At 42.2% G+C, this 25337-nt stretch overlaps 1 protein-coding gene across 1 annotated transcript in view; it reads left to right on the plus strand.

Annotated features, from left to right (window-relative positions):
• Nucleotides 1-465: 465 nt before the first annotated feature.
• The window catches only part of LOC111524834 (zinc finger protein 257-like), a 29535-nt gene continuing 4663 nt past the window's right edge, over nt 466-25337 (plus strand). The window contains exons 1-3 of the mRNA XM_023190125.1: nt 466-639; nt 16215-16341; nt 16864-16959. Of these exons, the coding sequence (XP_023045893.1) occupies nt 637-639; nt 16215-16341; nt 16864-16959 (226 nt within the window). The 5' untranslated portion in view covers nt 466-636. The remainder of the gene's footprint in view (nt 640-16214; nt 16342-16863; nt 16960-25337) is intronic.

Raw genomic sequence — 25337 nt, forward strand, 5'->3', positions numbered from 1 at the left:
CAGTTGGTCTGCACCCTCCCTGGGCGCCGGCTGCATTTTCGCGCGCGCGGGAAGAGTTGGTGGTGAAGAAGAACCCGGAAGTGCACCATCTTGCCTCCGTTAGTCCAAACAACTGCAACCTCCGCCTCCCGGGTTCAAGGGATTCTCCTGCCTCAGCCTCCCGGGTAGCTGGGACTACAGGCGTGAGCCACCGCTCCCGCCCATATAGTGTATTATGTATAAACGCATATGACCTTACACACAAGGTTAAATGCAAATACCTCCTAGTTGGGCCTGACTCAGCTCAGGCAGGAAGTCCTGCCTGAAAAGGCTGCAGCTTAGAAGCTGTTACTCTTTCTTCATTCAGGCCAGCATGCGATCACATCTCCCGTCACTCAAGGCCTGAAAGGGCGGGGCCTTCAACATTATCCAATTAGGGACGCTGGGCGGAAACCGTCCAATCAGACACGCAGCTGCAGCGGACGGGGCGGCTTTGGGATTTGGCGGTTACTTTGTCTCGCTGCAGACGGAGCTGCAGGTCTTGTCTTCCCTAATCTATGTCCTCTGCTCCTAGAAGCCCAGCGTCTGTGTCCCTGTGACCTGCAAGTATTGGGAGATCCCCAGCTAAGACGCCAGGTCCCCCCTGGAAGCCTAGAAATGGTGAGAATGCTGGGTCGGACATCCGGGGAGAGGGGAAGGGGCTGGTTGGAACCGTGGGAAGTGGCAGTTGCGGGACTCAGGCCTCCTCGCAGTCAGCTACACAATCTGCGCGGAGTTTTCCTTGGCCAGCTCGCCCTCAGTCCCCTTCAGCCACAAGATGGCGGCTGCGCTGACAGCCAGGACCCCGGGCGTCCTATCTCCTCCCTGCGCAGTGACTGTGCCCTGGTCTGGAGCCCTCTCTTGGCAGCTCTGCACCCGCAGCGCGGCCTCTCTCCCAAATCGTTCAGGGACCACGGGAGGGTAGTCAGAGGAGAATCCTGACTTGGGGTGCGGGGTTCATGAATGGGAAGAGCTTTGGTCTGTGGGGTTCTGAGTCCCTCTTTTCTTGTATTAAAAATGAACAGAAGTCACTGCAAAAATATTAAGTAATTTAAAGAGTGATTCAAAAATTGTAGGCCAGGTGCGGGGACTCACGCCTGTAATCCCAGGCCAGTATGGTGAAACCCTGTATCTACTAAAAATACAAAAATTAGTCGGGCGTGGTGTCACTTGCCTGTAATCCCAGCTACTAGGGAGGCTGAGACTGGAGAATCGCTTGAACCAGGAAGTCAGAGGTTGCAGTGAGCCGAGATGGCGCCACTGCACTACAGCCTGGCGACAGAGGGAGACTCCGTCTCAAAAAAAAAAAATGTAGAGTACCCAGCTATGGTTTGTCGTTTGTCGTCCATAGCAAGGGCTTGAAGAAAAGACTTTTATAAGATGCGATAAGGAAAACTAAACTCAATAATTGGCTAAGTACAGTTACATAGTTTCTTAATTTGTACGATCAAGGCGGACATTTCCTTGTTATGTAATCATAGGTTAATTATAGTTAGCTAAGCATCAATTTTGTTTCCCCCAGTTTAGTAATTTATAAAAACATGCATTTGAGGCCGGGCGCTGTGGCTCACGCCTGTAATCCCAACACTTTGGGAGGCCCAGGTGGGCGGATCACCTGAGGTCGGGAGTTCAAGATCAGCCTTACCAACATGGAGAAACCCCGTTTCTACTAAAAATACAAAGTTAGCCGAGCGTGGTGGTGCATGCCTGTAATCCCAGCTACTTGGGAGGCTGAGGCAGAAGAATCGCTTGAACCCAGGAGGCATAGGTTACCGTGGGCCAAGATTGTGCCATTCCACTCCAGCCTGGGCAAGAGTGAAACGCCATCTCAAAAAACAAAACAAAACAAAATCCACACATTTGAGTTAAATTTCTTTAAAGTAGAAATCCAGGGACCATAGCCACCTCAGTCTAGTTGCCTGCCATTTGATTATTTTCACGCTCCACAGGAGGATAATTTTCTGATTTTTTTTTTTTTCCTTTTTTTGAGAAGGAGTTTCGCTGTCACCCAGGGTGGAGTACAGGGGCGAGATTTCTGCTCATTGCAACCTCTGCCTCACAGGTTCAAGAGATTCTCCTGTCTCAGCCTCCGAAATAGCTGGGATTACAGGCACCTGCCACCACGCCTGGCTAATTATTGTATTTTTAGTAGAGACGAGGTTTCACGTGGGCCAGGCTGGTCTCGAACTCCAGACCTCAGGTGATCCTCCCGCCTTGGCCTCCCAAAGTGCTGGGATTACAGGAGAGAGCCACCGCTCATGGCTGGGAGTCCCCGATTTTTAAACAGTATCTCAGGAGCATAGATGGGTTCATTGGATTTGTTACTGACATCTGCAGTAAGGAGAATACTGTGCGACTGAGTCCTGGATCAGGGTCTGTGCTGAATGGGTGGTGTCAGAATGCAAATCTTAGACAATGAGTTGATATTGGAGAATCTTGGTGTTCAGCAAACTCTACAGATTTGGTGCCAGAAGAAAGACAACACAGAGGCCTGCCCTGGAATGAAACTCTGGGAGGCTCTACTTTTCTGTCACAGTGCCCATTGTTTTGTGATTCTAGGTCTCCTCCCAGAGAGAGAGAGAGGATTGAAATCTTAAAGAAGCTATGATAGCAGATTCCCTTTTTTCACAGCTGCCAGCACAGGATTTCTACTCACTCACAAACACATGCACTAGACACTGAGGTGTCGACACCACTCCCAGGGCTAGACACCACCCTCAGGAATTTCACCACAGCATTTTTGATCCTAATGTTTCTTGCCAAAAATCCACAAGTGTCTACAAGTCTCCTGGCATATCCCCTCCCCAAACACTGAATCTGCAGCAGCAACCTGTTTTCTCCACCCACCTAGGGTTCTGGACCACCTGTTCATAATCTCATCTGCCTGCATGAATGCAGAAATAAATTAGAGTAGAGTCACACCTGGGCCACTATCTGTCGTACAAACCAGTCCTATCGCCTACATTGCACTCTCCCAAACTCATGGATTTTTTTCCTTTTAACTTTTATTTTTTGTTCCTGAGTACACATGCGGGTTTGTTATATAGGTAAAATTGTGTCATGGGGGTTTGGTGTGCAGATTGTATTGTCACTGAGATACTAAACATTGCACCAAATAGGTGTTTTTTCTGACTTTTTTTGTCCTCCTGTCATCCACCGTGAACTAGCCCTCAGTGTCTGTTCTCTTTGTGTCCATGTGTTCTTATTGTTTAGCTCTGATAAATGTAACATTTATTTATTTATTTATTTATTTATTATTTTTTGAGACAGAGTCTTGCTCTGTCACCCAGGCTGGAGTGTGGTGGCACAATCCTGGCTCACTGCAACCTCCACCTTCCTGGTTAAAGTGATTTTCCTGCCTCAGCCTCCCAAGTAGCTGGAATTACAGGTGCCTGCCACCACACCCAGCTAATTTTTGTAGAGAGGGGGTTTCACCATGTTGGCCAGGCTGGTCTCAAACTCCTGATCTCAGGTGATCCACCCGCCTCGGCCTCCCAAAGTGCTGGCTTTACTGTCTCTGCATTAGTTTTCTAAGAATAATGGTCTCTAGCTTCATCCATGTTGCTACAAAGGACATGATTTTGTTTCTTTTTTTTTTTTTTTTTTTTTTTGAGACTGAGTCTTGCTCTGTAGCGCAGGCTGGAGTGCAGTGGCATGATCTCAGCTCACTGCAGCGACCACTTCCCGGGTTCACACCATTCTCCTGCCTCAGCCTCCCAAGTAGCTGGGACTACAGGTGCCCACCAACTGGGACTACCATATTTTTAGTAGAGATGGGGTTTCACCATGTTAGCCAGGATGGTCGCGATCTTCTGACCTCGTGATCCGCCCACCTTGGCCTCCCAAAGTGCTGGGATTACAGGCGTGAGCCATGGTGCCTGGCCTTTTGATTTTTGTTATTGTTTTTGTTTTGTTTTTATGCCCACACAGTATTCCATGATGCTTATGTACCATAATTGTTTTTATTAAATCTTTTATTTTATTCTTTTTTTTTTTTTTTTTGAGACAGAGTCTCGCTCTGCCGCCCAGGCTGGAGTACTGTGGCCGGATCTCAGCTCACTGCAAGCTCCGCCTCCTGGGTTCACGCCATTCTCCTGCCTCAGCCTCCCGAGTAGCTGGGACTATAGTCGCCCACTATCTCACCCGCTAGTTTTTTGTATTTTTTAGTAGAGACGGGGTTTCACCGTGTTAGCCAGGATGGTCTTGATCTCCTGACCTGGTGATCCGCCCGTCTCGGCCTCCCAAAGTGCTGGGATTACAGGCTTGAGCCACCGTGCCCAGCTATTTTATTCTTATTTGAAGAAAGGGTCTTACTCTTTCACCCAGGCTGAAGTGGAGTGGTATGATCTAGGCTCAATGCCGCCTCAATCTCCTGAGCTCAAGCAATCCTCCTACCTCAGCCCTGCAAGTAGCTGAGACTACAGTCATGTGTCACCACACCCACTAATTTTTTATTTTTCTATTTTTTGTAGACATGAGGTTTGGCCATGTTGCTCAGGCTGCTCTCAAACTCCTGAGCTCTGGCAGTCTACCTGCTTTGGCGTCCCAAAGTGTTGGATTACAGGCATGAGCCACCATACCTGCCCATACCATATTTTCTTTATCCAGACATTTAGGTTGATTCCATGTCTTGGCTATTGTGAATAGTACTGCAGTGAACATGCATGTGCATGTGTTTTTATGATGGAATAATTTATATTTCGAGTATATACCCAATTACGAGGTTGCTAGGTCAAATGGTAATTCTGTTTTTACTTATATGAGGCATCACTACATTGCTTTTTATAATGGTTGAACTAATTCACACTCCCACCAGCAGTGTATAAGCATTCCCTTTACAACCTTGCCAGCATCTGTGATATTTTTCACTTTTTAGTAATAGCCATTCAGAGTTGTGTGAGATGATGCCTCATTGTGGTTTTTCTTTGCGTTTCTCTAATGATTAGTGATGAGCATTTTTCATATGCTTGTTAACCACATGTATGTCTTTTTTGAAAAGCATCTGTGATGTCTTTTGCCTAATTCCCGCCTCCCCCCCCACCGCCCCCGCCCAATGGAGTCTTGCTCTGTCACCCAGGCTGGAGTGTGGTGGCGCTCTCTCACTGCAATCTCAGCCTCCTGGGTTCAAGCAATTCTGCCTCAGCCTCCCGAGTAGCTGGGATTACAGGTGCCCACCACCATGGCCAGCTAATTTTTTTTTTTTTTTTTTTTTTTGAGACGGAGTCTTGCTGTGTCTCCCAGACTGGAGTGCAGTGGCACAATCTCAGCTCACTGCAAACTCCACCTCCTGGGTTCACACCATTCTCCTGCCTCAGCCTCCCGAGTAGCTGGGACTACAGGTGCCGGCCACCATGCCTGGCTAATTTTTTGTATTTTTAGTAAAGACAGGGTTTCACCGTGTTAGCCAGGATGGTCTTGATCTCCTGACCTCGTGATCTACCCGCCTCGGCCTCCCAAAGTGCTGGGATTACAAGTGTGAGCTGCCATGCCCGGCCTAATTTTTGTATTTTTAGTAGAGATGGAGTTTCACCATATTGGCCAGGCTGGTCTCAAACTCATGACCTCAGGCGATCTGCCCGCCTTGGCCTCCCAAAGTGCTGGGATTATAGGCATGAACTACGGTGCCTGGCATAATCAATCTTGATTTTTATATATAGTGTAAGAGAGGGGTCCAGTTTCAATCTTCTACATAGTGCTAGCTAGTTATTCCAGCAAAACTTATTAAATAGGGAATTTTTCTCAAATTCCTCTTGTCAGCTTTGTCAAAGATCAGATGGTTGTAGGTGTGCAGAGTAATTTTGGGGTGCTTTAATCTGTTGTTTTGGTCTCTGAGTCTGTTTTTGTACCAGTACCATGCTGCTTTTGTTACTGTAACCCTGTAGTATAGTTTGAAGTTTGGTAATGTAAGCCCTCCAGCTCTGTTTCTTTTGCTTAGGATTGCCTTGGTTATTTGGGCTCTTTTCTTGTTGTTCCATATGAATTTTAAAACAGATTATTCTGGTTCTGTTAAGAATATTTTTGGGCCAGGCACGGTGGTTCACGCCTGTAATCCCAGCACTTTGGGAAGGTCGAGGTGGGCGGATCACCTGAGGTCGGGAGTTCGAGACCAGCTTAACCAACGTGGAGAAACCTCATCTCTACTAAAAATACAGAAATAATTAGCCGGGCATGGTGGCCCATGCTTGTAATCCCAGTTACTCAGACTGAAGCAGGAGAATCGCTTGAACCCAGGAGGCAGAGGTTGTGGTGAGCTGAGATCAAGCCATTGCACTCCAACCTGGGCAACAAAAGTGAAACTCCATCTCAAAAAAAAAAAAAAAAAGAATATTTTTGGTAGTTTGATAGGAATAGTATTAGATCTGTAGATTTCTTTGGGCAGTATGCCCATTTTAATGCTATTGATCTTTTCTATCCACGAGCATAAAATGATTTTCCATTTGTCATCTCTGACTTATTTAAGCAATGTTTCTTTTGTTGTTGTTGTTGTTGTTCTTTTTGTCATAGAGATCTTGTACCTCTCTGGTTAGCTGTATTCCTAGATAATTATTTTTCTGTGGCAGTTGTGAATGAGATTTTGTTTTTGATTTGGCTTTTAGCTCAGATATTGATGTACACGGATGCTACTGATTTTTGTACATTTATTTTGTATCCTGAAACTTTTTTGCAGTTGTTTGTCAGTTTAAAGAGCTTTTCTGCCATGACTATAGTCTTTTCTAGATATAGAATCTTGTTGTCTGACAGCAAACTTAGTTTGACGTCCTCTCTTCCTGTTTGGATTCTCTTTTTTTTTTTTCTCACCTGATTGCTCTGGCTGGGACTTCCAGTTCTATGTTGAATAGGAGTGGTGACAGAAGACATTCTTATCTTGTGCCATTTTTTAAAGAGAAATGCTTCCAGCTTGTGTCCATTCAGTATGTGGGCTGTGGGTTTGTCATAGATAATTCATTATTTTAAAGTAAAGTACCTTCAATGCCTAATTGGTTGAGGGCTTTTAACATAAGGATGTTAATTTTGCTCAAAGCTTTTTTTTTTTTTTTTTTTTGCCTCTATTGGGATATACGTAAGAGCTGGCCTCTGCCTGAGATTCACAAGACAGGGCCAGGTTTTAGATTAAGAAGGTAATGAAAACCAACAGGAGGAATTTTTCTGCATTGTGACATCTTAAAAAGAACCCCTTTGAGAATGTGGCCCTTTGAGCTTTTCACGTCTTGTCCAGTCACCTGCTACAGTTACATGAGAGGATCCCAGGGTAAATAGAATCTGATAGCAGAATCTTTAAGTAAAGATAAGCATCTTAGGAGTGAGAGATCAAGACTACAAACTATCACAGCCATGAACACAACTATACCTACTTGTAAAATGTGATACTGGAGTAGAACATTTTTATCCTTTCTCTTACCCAAAAGCTAGCAAATCAGGACAGGTGATCCTGGTTCTGGAGCTTTACCAGGGCCCTTCCATTTTCTATTTAGAATCAGCCTAAATCTCTTCTGTTTTTGTCAAAGATCAGCTTTGGCTTTGGCTTAGGCTTACATTTGGGGCCATCAGCGCAGGTCACGGGAAATCCTCCTGGAATCACCTGGGCATCTTTCAGACATTTGAGGATTTCTGGAGCAGAGTTGTGTCACACTGACAAGAGTGGTTAACTCTGCTTCTGTCTCAGTGTAAGAGAAATGGGTCATCCTGTGTTTGTTCCTTCCCTCAGACAAGAGATATCTTGGGTTGGTACCCAGATGACGGTTTCTTCAGATTCCTGGTACTTGGGAGGAAAAGATCATGTTCTGGAGATTCAAACTAAATGCTTCCGTCTCATGTGGTCATGAGAATAATAGATGAAGCAGTTGTGGTCCCTACTGTTGTGGGACAATTTAGGAATCAGACAGAGAGGTTGAGGAGGATTTATTATTTAGGTGCATTGGCCCTGTCGGATTAACATCCAAAAGGACTGAGCCCTAAACAAAGAGTTCAGTTACCTTTTAAGCATTTTGTAGGGCAGGGGGAGATCTGTGCAGGGGGGAAGCATATTACAAAAGTGAGAAACAAAGACAGTTATTCAATTAATTGAAACATACCTTACATCATTTCTTACTTTTCAAGGAAAAACATGTTTTATGACTTGAGTTTATCTGTCTAGTGACCTTGCAGCTACACAGCTAGAGAAACAGGGTCTTCATAATGCCTGGGAAAGGGAAAGATAAGGCTCACTAGCCACAGAAAAATTTTTAAAGGACTCCAGCTCTTTCTCTTCCTCAGGGGGAATTGGGTTTTCTTACATAGAACTGAGGTTTTGTTTACACATTCTTTCTTTTAATTCCTGTTCCACTACCATCCATGAACTTTTAGTCCAGACTAGCAACTGGATAAATAATGAATTAAGCACCATATGGTTGATACAATAAATAGATTTGTGCAAAAAACTTGGAGTTTTTTGGGCCATAAGTGACTCAAATAAAAAATAAACAATGTTGGCCGGGCGCGGTGGCTCAAGCCTGTAATCCCAGCACTTTGGGAGGCCGAGATGGGCAGATCACGAGGTCAGGAGATTGAGACCATCCTGGCTAACACAGTGAAACCCCGTCTCTACTAAAAAAAAAAAAAAAAATACAAAAAACTAGCCGGGCAACATGGCGGGCGCCTGTAGTCCCAGCTACTCAGGAGGCTGAGGCAGGAGAATGGCATGAACCCGGAAGGCGGAGTTTGCAATGAGCTGAGGTCCGGCCACTGAACTCCAGCTTGGGTTACAGAGAGACTCCGTCTCAAAAAATAAAATAAAATAAATAAATAAGCAATGTTTATATTGTTGTGACTTCTGATGTCATCACCTGAAGGGATGTTTATGGACAGAAGAATTGTTATTATTTTTATTTCTTTTACTTTGCTAAAAATACATATTTATTTTCTAATAAAATTATTCTAGATATCCTTAAGATATTTGTTTAAATGGATTATTAGTATATATTATAAAATTGACAGGGCAGTAGCTAAAAAAGTTTAAAGTTACACAAACTCTGGGATTTGGTTTTTTTTTTTTTTTTTTTTTTTTTTTTTTGAGGCGGAGTCTTGCTCTGTCGCCCGGACTGGAGTGCAGTGGCCGGATCTCAGCTCACTGCAAGCTCCGCCTCCCGGGTTTACGCCATTCTCCTGCCTCAGCCTCCCGAGTAGCTGGGACTACAGGCGCCCGCCACCTCGCCCGGCTAGTTTTTTTGTATTTTTAGTAGAGACGGGGTTTCACCGTGTTAGCCAGGATGGTCTCGATCTCCTGACCTCGTGATCCGCCCGTCTCGGCCTCCCAAAGTGCTGGGATTACAGGCTTGAGCCACCGCGCCCGGCCTGGGATTTGTTTTTCTTAGGCAAGCTTAGGAAGCAGAAATGGAAGTACCCCAGTGTCATAGAGAACAGAATTCTACATAGGCTCCACTCCCTGCTCCAGTTGTGTTTAGATTCACCGTACTTGGGGCTTTATTTAGACCTGTTCCCACCGTGGAGTCTTGCCTCAAAGAACTGATTTAATAACAGAGTTTTGATTGGTGAATCCTGCTGCCTTTCTGAGGTGGTGCTCACAATTTCCTGAAATCCAAAAGCAGACAAATGGGAATAATAAGGTATGTATTTTACGGTCTTACTTTTTAAATTTTTTATTAAAACCAGTGCTTGCAGAGACATTCCATTTAGCAACTTGTTTTCTATTCTTACAAATCAGTAGTTGCTCCACAAGTCACCAAAAAAAAAAAAAAATTAAATATAAACACAATAAAAATCCTCTAATCTACGTTAGGCTTATCCTTTATCCCTCTCATCTATTTAGCTTTTCTTCTATACATTTTAAAAAATAATGACAGAGAAACAAAAATACTAAAATGCTATGCCCTTTATCTAAATACTGGGAATTATTAAGCACTTAGTACCAACTCCCAGGGTGTTATGAGGATTGTCACATAATGTGTATTCCCAGCACAGTGCTCTGTAACATCCTCTTGAGCACATAAAGTGCAATGTTTAATGAACTTCCATCAGTACACTGGTTCATGTTGTTATTTAAACTCAGACTTATTCAGACATGGCTGCTTTCTATTTCCTCTGTATACACTACAGAGCCAGCAAAGAATATGATACTTTAGGATGGAGAGTGGTTGTCTTCATTTGCCCTAGAAGTATTTATGTTGTGACAAGAGTGCTGAGTGTAAGGGACTCTGTGCTGTGCCTGCTTTCTCTAACTAATGTTGATCATGAGCCCAGGGAGAGCAACATCAACATTGACAGGGGACTTGTTTAAAACATTCATTTTGGACCCTTTTCAAACCTGCAGAATCACATTACAAAGAGTGGGGCCAAAATTACCAAGTGATTTATACACTCCTTAAAGCTTCAGAGCCAATGCTTAGCTAAGTGGTTATAAGCCCAGACCTCTAGTTAGGATTACATGGCCAATTTGCAGAAAAATCCTTACTTGGTGCTTTTCCCACAGGTTTTGTTTATTGTTTTAGGTGGAATCATACTTGTTGTTTTAATTAAGTACCTCATCTACTTCCATGGTGAGGCCAGAATCAACAATGAAGGGGTCAAGACATTCATGAGAATTAAGGTAGAAACGTTTGCACTTAACGGTGGTTACAGGGCCTGTTTTGTTTGGGTTTGGGAGAGACAAGGCACTGTGGCCCATATTACCATTACTATAGCAGAAATTGCTGCTGTCTGTGGCACCCTAGGATAGAAAAGAAGAAACTTATATTTTGATCTTCATGGAGTAGCTCATTGATCCTGAATCTCTTCTGGTATAAAGGATAGAAATAGATGGAATTTTTCTGCAGGTCTTGGTCCTTCTGCCTGTGGGTGTGGTGGAAGGAGGTACATGGGTGGTGCTGACACCTTTAAAGGCATATTCTCAAGATACAGGTGTAATTGGTGCAGAAAATGTCATCTGAGCAGGAATTCCAGAGAAAGAGGAAAAAAAAAATTTTTTTTTTTCCAGCTAAACGTGTCTCATCAAGAGCTGTGTCCACTCTGCCTTCTGAAATGCCATGCATTTTTACATGCAAACCTTTACTTCTCTACTTGTGTTTTTCCCCGCTAATGAGTTTAACTACTTAAAAAATTCTTATAATAGTCAAGGGTCTCTGAAAAATGTTTTTTCCCATATACTAGAGCCTTCTACATTATGGCTTCTTATATGCCATGCAGAATTCTCTTTATGCATTTGTAATCTGCTGTATTAAAAATGTTCCCTTTGTGGCTGGGAAGGTGTGAATACTCAAGATTCCTATTGGAAGAAGAATGGGGTGCTCAGTAAAAATGGAAAACTTGTAATGTTGAGGTTCCATCTGTGTTCTTCATTAACTCTATGCAGAACAGGATTAAGAAAATGTTTATTTAAAGAGCATGGCATTTATTACCCAGAAAGTCCTGAAAAAAAAAAATTGGAAAATACCTGCTCTCTAGAGTGCTAAAGAAAGACTACTTAAAATCACTATTAAAAATGACAGAACATGGGAGATATCTGTGTCTTGAACTTTGCGTAAAACAGATGGTTCTTTTTTTTTTTTTTTTTTTGAGACGGAGTCTGGCTCTGTCACCCAGGCTGGAGTGTAGTGGCCGGATCTCAGCTCACTGCAAGCTCCGCCTCCTGGGTTTACGCCATTCTCCTGCCTCAGCCTCCCGAGTAGCTGGAACTACAGGCGCCCGCTACCTCGCTCGGCTAGTTTTTTTGTATTTTTTAGTAGAGATGGGGTTTCACCGTGTTAGCCAGGATGGTCTCAATCTCCTGACCTCGTGATCTGCCCACCTCGGCCTCCCAAAGTGCTGGGATTACAGGCTTGAGCCACTGCATCCGGCCTAACAGATGGTTCTTTATGGTTAAATTCGGACTACAATTTACTTTTGGGGAAAATGTCACAGTGGTGATGCTATGTTCTTTTGTGCATCAGCACATCACAAGAATTTGTCCTAGTGCAGTTAATATTAGTGATTCACTTGGTTTAGGAGCTCTGTGACAGATTTTTTTTTTTTTTACTAGAAAGCTAATTATTTTTCTTTTCATTATAAATTATTTTTATGCAGCTGATGTGCATAAACCATCACATTTTATCTGGTAGCTGCCCCTTTCCTAGGTTTTCTTTGCATATATCTGTCTATAGTAAGTGAAAGCTCTCATCATCTTTTACAGTCCAGAAATACTAGGAAAAACACAGGGTCTTTTACTTACTGGATGTTTGACAAAATATTCTTCTTGGGCCAAAAACATTGTTAGAAATTCAGAAGCTAGGCCGGGCACAGTGGCTCAAGCCTGTAATCCCAGCACTTTGGGAGGCCGAGACGGGCGGATCACGAGGTCAGGAGATCGAGACCATCCTGGCTAACACGGTGAAACCCCGTCTCTACTAAAAAAATACAAAAAACTAGCCGGGTGAGATGGTGGGCGCCTGTAGGTAGTCCCAGCTACTCAGGAGGCTGAGGCAGGAGAGTGGCGTGAACCCAGGAGGCGGAGCTTGCAGTGAGCTGAGATCCAGCCACTACACTCCAGCCTGGGCGACAGAGCGAGACTCCGTCTCAAAAAAAAAAAAAAGAAATTCAGAAGCTAAAAAAATAAAAAAGAAAGAAATTCAGAAACTCAGACTTTATTCTAGATCTTCTGAAAAAATAATCTGCATTAACAAGATATCCAGTTCTACACATTACAATTTGAGAGGTACCTTCTAACTCAGCATGTCTTTTTGATATGAAAAATATACACAACTCATTCTGTGTGATGTAAATGTAGCACTCAAAAATGTATGTTTGTGTTTATGCCCTTAATTTTATACTTTATTCAGAAAAATAGCATATATATACTAATGTTGTGGCTCCTATGCCACTCTCTTTCCTCAGAGTTAGATAATACATTAGAGACGTCCTTTCTATTTGTTAGTTTTCCTTCTAACAGTCAGGACCCTCCACTGCAGGTCTATTGGAGTTTGCTGGAGGTCCACTCCAGACCCTTTTTACCTGGGTATCACCAGCAGAGGCTGCAGAACAGCAACTGTTGTAGAATGGCAAATGTTGCTGCCTGATTCTTCCTCTGGAATTTTCATCTCAGAGGGGCACCCAGCTGCATGAGGTGTCAGTCAGCCCCTACTGGGAGATTGTGTCCAGAATTGGTGGGTTCTCGGTCTCACTGACTTCAAGAATGAAGCCGCGGACCCTCGTGGTGAGTGTTACACAGTTCTTAAAGATGGTGTGTCCGGAGTTTGTTCCTTCAGACATTCAGATGTGTCTGGAGCTTCTTCCTTCTGGTGGGTTCATGGTCTTGCTGTCAGGAGTGAAGCTGCAGACCTTCGCGGTGTTACAGCTCATAAAGGCAGCGTGGACCCAAAGAGTGAGCAGCAGCAAGATTTATTGCAAAGAGCGAAAGAACAAAGCTTCCACAGTGTGTAAGGGGACCCCAGCAGGTTGCCACTGCTGGCTGGCAGCCTGCTTTTGTTCCCTTATCTGACCCCACCCACATCCTGCTGATTGGTCCATTTTATAGAGAGCTGATTGGTCCATTTTACAGAGAGCTGATTGGTGCATTTACAATCCTTGAGCTAGACAGAGTGCTAGACAGAAAAGTTCTCCAAGTCCCCACTAGGTTAGCTAGACACAGAGTTAGCTAGATACAGAGTACCAATTGGTATAGTTACAAAGCTTGAGCTAGACACAGAATACTGATTGGTGTATTTACAAACCCTGAGCTAGAGCGTATTTAAGATCCTCTAGCTAGACATAAAAGTTCTCCAAGTCCCCACCAGATTAGCTAGATACAGAGTGCTGATTGGTGCACATACAATCCTCCAGCTAGATATAAAAGTTCTCCAAGTCCCCATCTGGCTCAGGAGCACAGTTGGCTTCACGAAGTGGATCCTGCACTGGGGCTGCAGGTGGAGCTGCCTGCCAGTCCTGAGCTGTGCCTGCACTCCTCAGCCCTTGGGCTCTGGATGGGACCGGGCACCATGGAGCACGGGGTGGTGCCCATCCAGGAGGCTCCCGCAGAGCGGGAGCCCACTGCAGGCAGGGGAGCTCAGACATGGTGGACTGCAGGCCCTGAGCCCTGCCTCGTGGGGAGACAGCTAAGAATTTGAGTGCAGCACTGTCAGGCCGGGAGGCCGGCACTGCTGGGGGACCGGGCGCAACCTCTGCAGCTGCTGACCCTGGTGCTAAGCCTCTCACTGCCCTGGGCTGGTGGCGCCAGCTGGCTGCTCTTCGTGCAGGCCCGCTGAGCTCATGTCCACACCTGCGGGAACTTGCACTGGCCCACGAGCGCGGCCAACAGCCCTGGTTCGTGCCTGCATCTCTCCTTCTATACCTCCCAGCAAGCAGAGGGAGGCGGCTTCGGCCTCAGTCAGCCCAGAGACAGGCTCCCATGGTGCGGTGGCGGGCTGAAGGACTCCTCAAGCACCGCCAGAGTGGATGCGGAGGCCAAGGAGGCCCTGAGAATGAGGGCTGCTAGCACATTGTCACCTCTCGAGGTGTGTCCCAATTAGGCTACTCAGGGGTCAGGGGAGGCAATCTGTTCATTCTCAGATCTCAAACTCCATGCTGGGAGAACCACTACTCTCTTCAAAGCTGTCAGACAGGGATGTTTAAGTCTGAAGAAGTTTCTGCTACCTTTTGTTCAGCTATGCCCTGTCCCCAGAGGTAGAGTCTACAGAGGCAGGCAGGCAGGCCTCCTTGAGCTGCGGTGGGCTCCACCAAGTTGGAGCTTCCTGGCTGCTTTGTTTACCTACTCAAGCCTCAGCAATGGTGGACACCAATCCCCCAGCCTCACTGCTGCCTTGCAGTTGGATCTCAGACTGCTGTGCTAGCAGTGAGTGAGGCTCTGTGGGTGTGGGACCCTCGGAGCCAGGCATGGGATATAATCTCCTGGTGTGCCGTTTGCTAAGACTGTTGGAAAAGAGCAATATTAGGGTGAGAATGTCCCAATTTTCTAGGTACTGTCTGTCACGGCTTCCCATGGCTAAGGAAAGGGAATTCCCCCACCCCTTGCACTTCCTGGGTGAGACAACACCCCACCCTGCTTTAGCTCACACTCCGTGTACTGCACCCACTGTCTGACAAGCCCCAGTGAGATGAACCCGGTTCCTCAGTTGGAAATGCAGAAATCACCCATCTTCTGTGTCGCTCATGCTGGGAGCTGTAGACTAGAGCTGTTCCTGTTCAGCCATCTTGGAACCTCTATCAGGTAGTTATAAGTAAGGAAACAACACGTGCTGGAGAAGATGTGGAGAAATAGAAACGCATTTATACTGTTGTTAGGACTGTAAACTAGTTCAACCATTGTGGAAGACAGGCGATTCCTCAAGGATCTAGAACTAGAAATACATTTGACCCAGCCATCCTATTATTACTGGGAATATGTCCAAAGGATTATAAATCATGCTGCTGCTGTAAAGACACATGCATACGTATGTTTACTGTGGCACTATTCACAATAGCACAGACTTGGAACCAACTCAAATGTCCATCAATGATAGACTGAATTAAGAAAATGTGGCAAATATACACCATAGAATATTATGCAGCCATAAAAAAAGGATGAGTTCATGTTCTTTACAGGGACATGGATGAAACTGGAAACCATCATTCTGAGCACACTATCGCAAGGACAGAAAACCAAACACCACATGTTCTCACTCGTAGGTGGGAATTAAACAGTGAGAACACTTGGACACGGGGTGGGGAACATCACACAAAGGGGCCTATAGTGGGGTTGGAGGAGAGGGAAGGAATAGCATTAGGAGATATACCTAATGTGAATGGCTCATGTATACATATGTAACAAACCTGCACGTTGTGCACATGCACCCTAGAACTTAAAGTATAATAAAAATAGAAAAGTAAAAAGAATACATTAGAGAATATTTCTATGTTGAAAATTATTTTATTAGATAATTTTAGTCACTTCTATAAGTCAGAACCAGTTCTCTACTCACTCATTTCACCCTGAGTCACATTAAAAATTCTGCCTGTGGCCACTTGGTAAATGTGTGTGGGGTTGTGTTTTTTAGAGTCAGAGAATACATTAGAGAATATTTCTGGCTTAAAAATTATTTTCTTGGATAATTTCAGTGACTCCTATAAGTCAGAACCTGTTCTCTCTACTCTGTAATTACACCTTGAGTGAAATTAAAAATTCTGTCCATGACCACTTGGTAAATACATGTGTGTCTTGTTTGTGTGTTTTTCAGGGACCACTGACATTTAGGGATGTGACTGTAGAATTCTCTCTGGAGGAGTGGGAATGCCTGGACACTGTTCAGCAGGATTTATATTGGGATGTGATGTTAGAGAACTACAGAAACCTGATCTTCCTGGGTGAGGATAACTTCAATACTCAATTCCTGATGTACCCTAAAGACTTCATTTTTGGTTTTTTTGTAGAATTATTTGCTAATTTTGTCATTTATGATAATTATGTTTTGCATAAATGAGTTTCAAATTCCTATTTTCAAGAAAATCATAAGGATTTGTCAGTGTAGGAAAAAGAAATTTCAAGATGTTTCATCTTGAGATGAACTTTCCACATTGCTGAGCTGATTTGTATCCCTCACTCTAGATTAGTGGTAATTCCAGAAATTTAGTGGTGTAAAATACTATTGCCCATACCTTAAAATCTAATTGCTACCACCAGTTTTTTAATTCAGTGCTACTGGGTAGTGAATTAAGAACCTACAAATATACAGTGTTTTCTAAATATTTTTAAAAAATTTTTATAAATTAGTATTTTGGGACAAATGTATTAGAATATTGTATTACATCCTCTTTACTGAGCACATTACTAAGTTGGTAATTGGAGAATATGACCAAGATGCATGTTACTTATTTTTAATAAAACAGGTATTGCTGTCTCTAAGCCAGACCTGATCACCCGTCTGGAGCAAGGAAAAGAGCCCTGGAATATGAAGAGACATGAGATGGTGGCCAAAACCCCAGGTAGGTGAGAGTGAAAGCCAATACAACAGATAAGAGATCCAAAGGTCAAGGAGAAAGCAAGTCCTTAAAATGTCATTTGGGAAGCTGTGTTCCAAAGGGTATAGTTTCTAGAAGTCTGAGGCTTGTTTTTTTTTTTCTTTGTTCTTACATAGGGGCATTTTCTGTCTTATGCTTTTAAATTCTCTAAAGATTCTACTTTCAGTCATTTTTCTTCAAGTTTACAGTGAGAGCCAAAGTCCTCATGGCATATAAGAGACTGTACAATCTGACTCCTTTTTCATTGTTTTAGGGATACACAAATATCTGCATAATTTTCAAAAACTCTATGTTAAGCTATTTTTTTTTTTTTGTTTTTCTGCTGATTTTTTTTTTATTTTTTTTATTTTTTATTATACTTTAAGTTCTAGGGTACATGTGCATAACGTGCAGGTTACATATGTATACATGTGCCATGTTGGTGTGCTGCACCCATCAACTCGTCAGCACCCATCAATTCATCATTTATATCAGGTATAACTCCCCAATGCAATCCCTCCCCCCTCCCCCCTGTTAAGCTATTTTTTAAGTTCTCTTTTTGCATCATGTCTGAAATGAATGGAGTAGTGGTTTCTTTTCCATTGAATTTTTAATTTTTCTGCACATTCCATCTTTTTAATTTTTAGTATATTATTGAGAGATAGTTTGGAATCATAAAATATGATGATGTCGTTCTGCTTTATTTTTTTTTCCTCCAGATTGCTTTGGCTATTCAAAGTTTATTGTAGTTTCATGTAAACTTTAGTCTTGTATTTTCCATTACTGTGGAAAAAACTTGCCACTGGAATTTTTATAGGGAGCTTATTGAATCTGTATTTATTGAATCTATATTCTTTTTTTTTTTTTTGAGACGGAGTCTCGCTCTGTCGCCCAGGCTGGAGTGCAGTGGCCAGATCTCAGCTCACTGCAAGCTCCGCCTCCCGGGTTTACGCCAGTCTCCTGCCTCAGCCTCCCGACTAGCTGGGACTATAGGCGCCCGCCACCTCGCCCGGCTAGTTTTTTGTATTTTTAGTAGAGATGAGGTTTCACCGTGTTAGCCAGGATGGTCTCGATCTCCTGACCTCGTGATCCACCCGTCTCGGCCTCCCAAAGTGCTGGGATTACAGGCTTGAGCCACCGCGCCTGGCCGAATCTATATTCTTTCAACTCAGAGTCATAAAACATTTTTAAATTTATTTGTGTCTTCTCTCTTTCTTTTCCTAGCTATCTTATATCTTTCAGTGTAAAGAATTTTTATGTCCTTGGTCAAATTTGTTCTCAGAGATATGTATGTTTGTTTGTTTGTTTGTTTGTTTATTTATGTTTTTGAGCTGTAGTTTCACTCTTCTTGCCCAGAATAGAGTGCAATGGTGTGGTCGCAGCTCACTGCAAACTCCACCTCCTGGGTTCTAGCAATTCTCCTGCCTCAGCCTTTCAAGCAGCTGGGATTACAGACACTTGCCACCATGCCCAGCTGATTTTTTGTATTTTTAGTAGAGATGAGGTTTCACCATGTTAGTCAGGCTAGTCTTGAACTCCTGACCTCAGATGATCCACCCTCCTTGGCCTCCCAAAGAGCTGGGATTACAGTTGTGAGCCACTGCGCCCAGCCAGAAATTTATTATTTTAATGCTATTGTAAATAAGATTTTTTTCATCTATTTTATCAGATAGTTTGTCTTAAGTGTATGGGACCATAACTTGCATGTTAATTTTATATTTTGTGAATTTACTGAGTTTATTAACTTAGGTTTTAATGCACTGCTTATGGTTTTCTATATATAAGATCATGTAATCTACAAACAGCAAATTTTTACTTATTTGTCTTCAGTTTCAATGGCTTTTTGAAAATTGTTTTCACTAATTATTCTGCCACATAATTCTGCTTCAGTGCTATGTTAAATTGGAAGCATTGACAAGCGGCACAATATAGTTTTGCATTTGGTGTCTGTGAATTTGAAGAAGCAAACACCTCTTCAAGTTGCTATAAACTGGTTTCAGGAGGTAAAGATCTTCCATTAGACCCCCAGGGTGATGGGATTCCCACTGGGTTTGTGATGGAGAGGGGTTGTAGCTTGGTCACAAGATTGCTGGGTCTGCACTAGCATCCACCTTTAGTTGGCTTGTTACAAGGGGCTTAGATAGTTGTTGTAATTCCCATATTATTTTTGGACAGACGATATCCTTCAAAATTTTGCTCTGTAGGGCAAGTTTTTGTAGTTGGGTCTGTATATAATGTACCTTAAATCGGGATGTAAATGAATACAGCTTTTGCTGAGTACCAAAGAGAATTTCCTCGGGTCACTCTGTTGCTTTCTAGGTAAAGAGAACTGGCCATAAACTGTGGCCTAGGAAGCTGGAACTGAAACTTTGAACTGCTAAAAGCACCACATTAAAAGCCAGGGTCTGCAGGCCTGCCCCCATGGCTATAAACGGGTGTCTTCCTCCAGGCCTGTGAAAGTAAAGAATCTCTCCTAGACTGTGGCTGAAAGAATTTTGAAGTAATTACAGAGTAAATTCAGAATTCTCAGTGGGACCAAGGTGGGTTGGCCATTTCCTGTACTGCAGCCAAGACCAGGGGTCCTGTAGTTTGCCACTGGAATGAGAGCTTACCTTCTGAAGAGAACACTCCTCAATCTTTGGCTTAGCAGAATTTCTCAACTTCATCCCTGGACCTTAAAGATCTCTTAAAGGCACTTATTATGGAGATGGGGTCTTGCTACATAACCCAGGCTGGTCTTGAAATCCTGGCCTGAAGCAATTCTCCAACCGTAACATACCACGTTGCTGTTATTACACGTTCAAGCCATGAGGACTGGTTCTCTCACAAAGATATTTTTGTCAGGGATGGCCAACAAATTTTCTTGCTGTGGCGGAATAGACGAAGAGGACACCTTTTATTTTTCCATCTTACTAATGTCACCCTTTCTACAAGTTTTTAATTTCTATTTTCTGTTTCAAATTTGCCTGTAATTTTAGATTCAGACATTTAGGAACAATAAGCTAGAATTTACATGTTATGTTTGAAGTAAATTAGATAATTAGTAGGCACTCCATATTTACTAATATAGTTACTTGTAAATTTAAGTTTGCTACAGGCAAACAGGAATTATAAGCTTTTCACTCACTTTCTCTAGCCTGTATCTATTAACAATTTATTTCTAAATATTTGTTTTATATAACAGAGACTCTAACCATATTCTGCTATATATATATTATATGTATATAAAATATATAATAATATATATTAAATTACATACATATAATGTAGCAATGTAAGGCTATTCCTTGGTTCTAAACTTGGATTATAGCAGTTTCATTTTGTGAAAGAATAACATACAATTAAAACATAAACATGATCTCTAGTTTATTTTATTTTATTTTATTTTTATTTTTATTTTTTATTTTTTTGAGACGGAGTCTTGCTCTGTCGCCCAGGCTGGAGTGCAGTGGGGGGATCTCAGCTCACTGCAAGCTCCGCCTCCCGGGTTCACACCATTCTCCTGCCTAAGCCTCCCGAGCAGCTGGCACCACAAGCGCCCGCCACCTCGCCCGGCTATTTTTTTTTTTTTTAGTAGAGACGGAGTTTCACCGTGTTAGCCAGGATGGTCTCGATCTCCTGACCTCGTGATCCCCCCGTCTCGGCCTCCCAAAGTGCTAGGATTACAGGCTTGAGCCACCGCGCCCGGCTTCTAGTTTATTTTAAATGCTTATTTATTAAATGTTTCTCATTAGAACCTTCTATTTATGATTATACTGCATTTTCTCTAAAATTTTACTGCCACATAGTGCCTGTCAGTGATTCAAAATACCTGCCTTCAGTAAGTACACAGTTACTGTCAAATATTGTAGCTATCTAAACAATTTTTTTAATGGTACATCAATGTTGCATACCAGATTATATGAGTAAACATTTTATTATTGTTTTGCAGTTCCATGTTTGTGTTTTTTTCAGTGTAGGTTTCTTAACATCAGTTCATTGTGATTTTTTTGTTTTACTTATGTACTATAATTTTAGACAACTTGCAATTCTGTTTGTACACTTTAAGTCAATATAAGAGATAAACCATCCAGGCTGGGTGCAGTGGCTCACAGCTTTAATCTTTAATCTTGGGAGGCCGAGGCGGGTAGATCACCTGAGGTCAGGAGTTTGAGACCAGCCTGACCAATTTGGTGAAACCCCGTCTCTACTAAAAATACAAAAAATTAGCCGGGCATGGTGGTATGTACCTGTACCTGTAATCCCAGCTACTCGGGAGGGTGAGGCAGGAGAATTGCTCGAACCCAGTAGGCAGAGGTTTCAGTGAGCTGAGATCATGCCATTGCACTCTGGCTTGGGTGACAGAGCAAGACTTCTCAAGGAAAAAAACAAGATAAACCCTTCATCCATTCATATGTCTGTCATGATCAGATTATATAGGTGTGTGTTTTTATCTATACCCCAATTTTGGTTATCGCTTATCATGTATATATTTTTTAGCTGATTTTTAGTGGTTTTGTCTAAGTGAGTAGTCATGGAAATACTCTTATTTTCACCATGTGTTTAATAGTGAATATATATTTTTTTGTGTTAAAAACGTTTGTGATTTGAAGGTTTTTTTTTTGAATATTCTTTTTCTTTTTTGTCTTTTTTTATTTGAAGGTAATTTTTGAAAGGATTTATAATTCTGTATTTTTTTCAGTTTTTCTCCTACAACATTTATTGTTGAAAAAACAGATAACATAAAATTTATTATCTTTTTTTGAGATGGAATCTTGCTCTGCTGCCTAGACTGGACTGCGGTGGCATAATATCGGCTTACTGTAGCCTTCACCGCCCGCATTCAAGCAATTCTCCTGCCTCAGCCTCCTGAGTAGCTGGGATTATAGTCACAGGCAACCACACCCAGCTAATTTTTGTATTTTTAGAAGAGATGGGGTTTCACCACATTGGCCAGGCTGATCTTGAACTCCTGACCTCAAGTGATCTGCCTGCCCCAGCCTCCCAATGTGCTGGGATTATAGGTGTGAGCCACCATGCCTAGCCTAAAATTTACCATTAATCTATTTACCATTAATTTACCATTAATCTATTTATGTGTACATTTCAGTCCTAGGCATGGTGGTGGCTCACATCGATAATAGCAGGATTTTGGGAGGCCAAGTCAGAAGGATTACTTGAGCCCAAAATGTTGAGACCAGCCTGGGCAACATATAAAGACCCTCTCTCTGCAAAAAAAAAAAAAAAAATTAATAGCCAGCCATGGTAGTGTGCACCTGTGGTCCTAGCTCTTTGGGAGATTGAGTGGGGAGGATTACTTGAACCTGGGAGTTTGAGGCTGCAGTGAGCCATAGTTATACCACTGCAATCCAACTTGGGTGACAAAGTAAAACCCTGTTTCTAAAAAAATAGCATATATTTCAGGCATGTTAAGTACATTCACATTGTTATAAAAGAGACTTCTTAAGTACATTCACATTGTTATAAAAGAGACTTCTAGAAATTTTCCATCTTGTAAAACTGAAACTCAATACCCATTAATAAGTAACAACAACCCATTTTATCCTATCTCCAGCCCTTGACAAACACCATTTCACTTTGTTTTTATGAGTGTGACTACTTAAAATATCTCATATTATGGAATTATATAGTATTCATTATTTTGTTACTGGCTTATTTCAGGGAACACAATATTCTCAGTTAATCTTAAAATATGACAAGATTTTATGAGACCGAATAGTATTTCATTGTATTTGTGTATTATATTTTTTATTTTTATTTTTTGAGATGGAGTCTGGCTCTGTCACCCAGGCTGGAGTGCTGTGGCCAGATCTCAGCTCACTGCAAGCTCCGCCTCCCGGATTCAGGCCATTCTCCTGCCTCAGCCTCCCTGGTAGCTGGGACTACAGGCGCCCGCCACCTCGCCCGGCTAGTATTTTGTAGTTTTTAGTAGAGACGGGGTTTCACCGTGTTAGCCAGGATGGTCTCGATCTCCTGACCTCGTGATCCGCCCGTCTCGGCCTCCCAAAGTGCTGGGATTACAGGCTTGAGCCACCGCGCCCGGCAAATAGTATAAACATCTTTACGATATTAATTATTTTAACCTTTGAACAAGAGCATGCTTGCGTGTATTTAATTTCTATATATTTGTGAATTTTTCAATTTTTTTCCATTGTTTTATATTCTTATTCCATTTTGTTCATAGAAAGTAATCCATAAATTTTAGGGTTTTTTTTTTTTTTTTTTTTTTTTTTACACAGAGTCTCTGTTGCCCAGGCTGGAACGCCTGCCTCCTGGGTTCAAGCGATTCTTGTGCCTTAACCTCCTGAGTATCTGAGGGATTATAGGTGCATGCCACCAGGCCCAGCTAATTTTTGTGTTTTTAGTAGAAACAGGGTTTCGCCATATTGGCCGGGCTGGTCTCAAACTCCCGACCTCAGTTGATCCACCCGCCTTGGTCTCCCAAAGTGCTGGGGTTATAGGCATAAACCCAAAGTTTTAGGTGTTTTTGTTTTGTTTTGTTTTTGTTTTTGTTTTGAGACAGAGTCTCGCTTTGTCGCCCAGGCTGGAGTGCAGTGGTACAATCATGGCTTATTGCAAGCCCTGCCTCCTGGGTTTATGCCATTCTCCTGCCTCAGCCTCCCAAGCAGCTGGGACTACAGGCGCCTGCCATCACTCCTGGCTAATATTTTGCATTTTTAGTAGAGACGGGGTTTCACCGTGTTAGCCAGGATGGTCTGGATCTCCTGACCTCGTGATCCACCCACCTCGACCTCCCAAAGTGCTGGGATTACAGGCATGAGCCACCGTGCCCTGCCAGGTGTTTAGTTAGTTAGTTAGTTAGTTATTTTTATTTTTATTTTTATTTTTATTTTTATTTTTTGAGACAGAGCCCTGCTCTGTCGCGCTGGCTAGAGTGCAGCAGCTGTGGTTTCCACTCACTGCAACTTCCGCCTCCCAGGTCCAAGCGATTCTCCTGTCTCAGCCTCCCAAGTAGCTGGGATCACAGGCATGCACCACTATACCCAGCTAATTTTGTATTTTCATGTTAGCCAGGCTGGTCTTGAACTCCTGACCTTAGGTGATCCACCTGCCTCGGCCTCCCAAAGTTCTGGGATTACAGGTGTAAGCCACTGCGCCCAGCTCAAAATTTTAATTTTAAAACATTTGTTAAGATTTATTTTTTTGACCTAACAGGTGGTCTATCAAAAAGAATGTTGTATGAGCTATCGCAAAGGGTGTTTTTCCTGATGTTGAGAAGTGTTCTCTATAACTGTTAGAAATACTGGTTTTATACTGCCCTCAAGTCTGCTGTTTCCTAATATTCTCTTTTATTATTATTATCAGAGAATGTGAGGTATCAAAATATCCTGCTATAATTACATTGCTTTTTATGTGTTTCTTCAATTATGTCAATATTTACCTTACATATTTGGAATCCTAATGTGAGATACACACGTACACACACGCGCATATGTCCAGATTTTTCATAGGTTCCCAGTGAATAAATCTATTATTGCTTAATGCCCTTCTTTGTCTTTTTAGAATTTTGACTTCATATATATTTTATATAATATGAGTTTTTGACTCAAGATGTAGCTCATGTAATACTAATTTGAACTTTTGTGCTCTCATTTGGTTAATATCTAGATAAAATGCCTATTTCAATCTTGCCACTTTCAGGCTTTATTATTATTAGTTCTAAACTGACTCTTGTAGAAAGGCAAGTTGGGTCTTGGAGTTTTAATTTTTTTGAATAAATCCCTTTATTGAAACTATGTCTCTTGATTAGAAAGTTAATTATACATATGTAAGTAATTTTCTGAAAGACAAAGACTTCCTGTTATTATTTTATTTGATTCTTGTATCTTTATCCCTCATTTTCTGTCTTCCTTTGTGTCTATTTCATTTTAGTATTGATAAGGTTTCACTTTCTTATTTTCTTTTGGGTGTCTACATAGATACTTTCTTTGTGGTACCTTGGGGATTATATAAAACCTCTAAAAGATAAAACAGTATATAATCTGGTAAAAAATGAACTTCAGTTATATACAAAAATTTTTCCTCATTACATCTGCCCTCAACTTTGTTATTGATATTGCTGATTATATCTTTTTAAGTTGTATATTTATTAACATATTTACAATACTTTCTGTGCTTTTATTTTTCTAATTTTAGAGAATAATTATAAATGTTTCCTGTCTCATTATGAGAATGCTAAGGAATTCTATTATTGTGTATGTATGTTTCCCAGGAACTTATGTATTTTTATGATTGTGTTTTCTTGCATCATGCTATTTTCAGTGGAAGAAACTTTTTTCAGCATCTTTGATAAATAGGCCTTCTATAGTGCCAATATACTGTCTCAGGATTTGTTTATTTTA

This window comes from Piliocolobus tephrosceles, chromosome 21 (genome assembly GCF_002776525.5).
Source record: "Piliocolobus tephrosceles isolate RC106 chromosome 21, ASM277652v3, whole genome shotgun sequence".
NCBI classification, from domain to species: Eukaryota; Metazoa; Chordata; class Mammalia; order Primates; family Cercopithecidae; genus Piliocolobus; species Piliocolobus tephrosceles.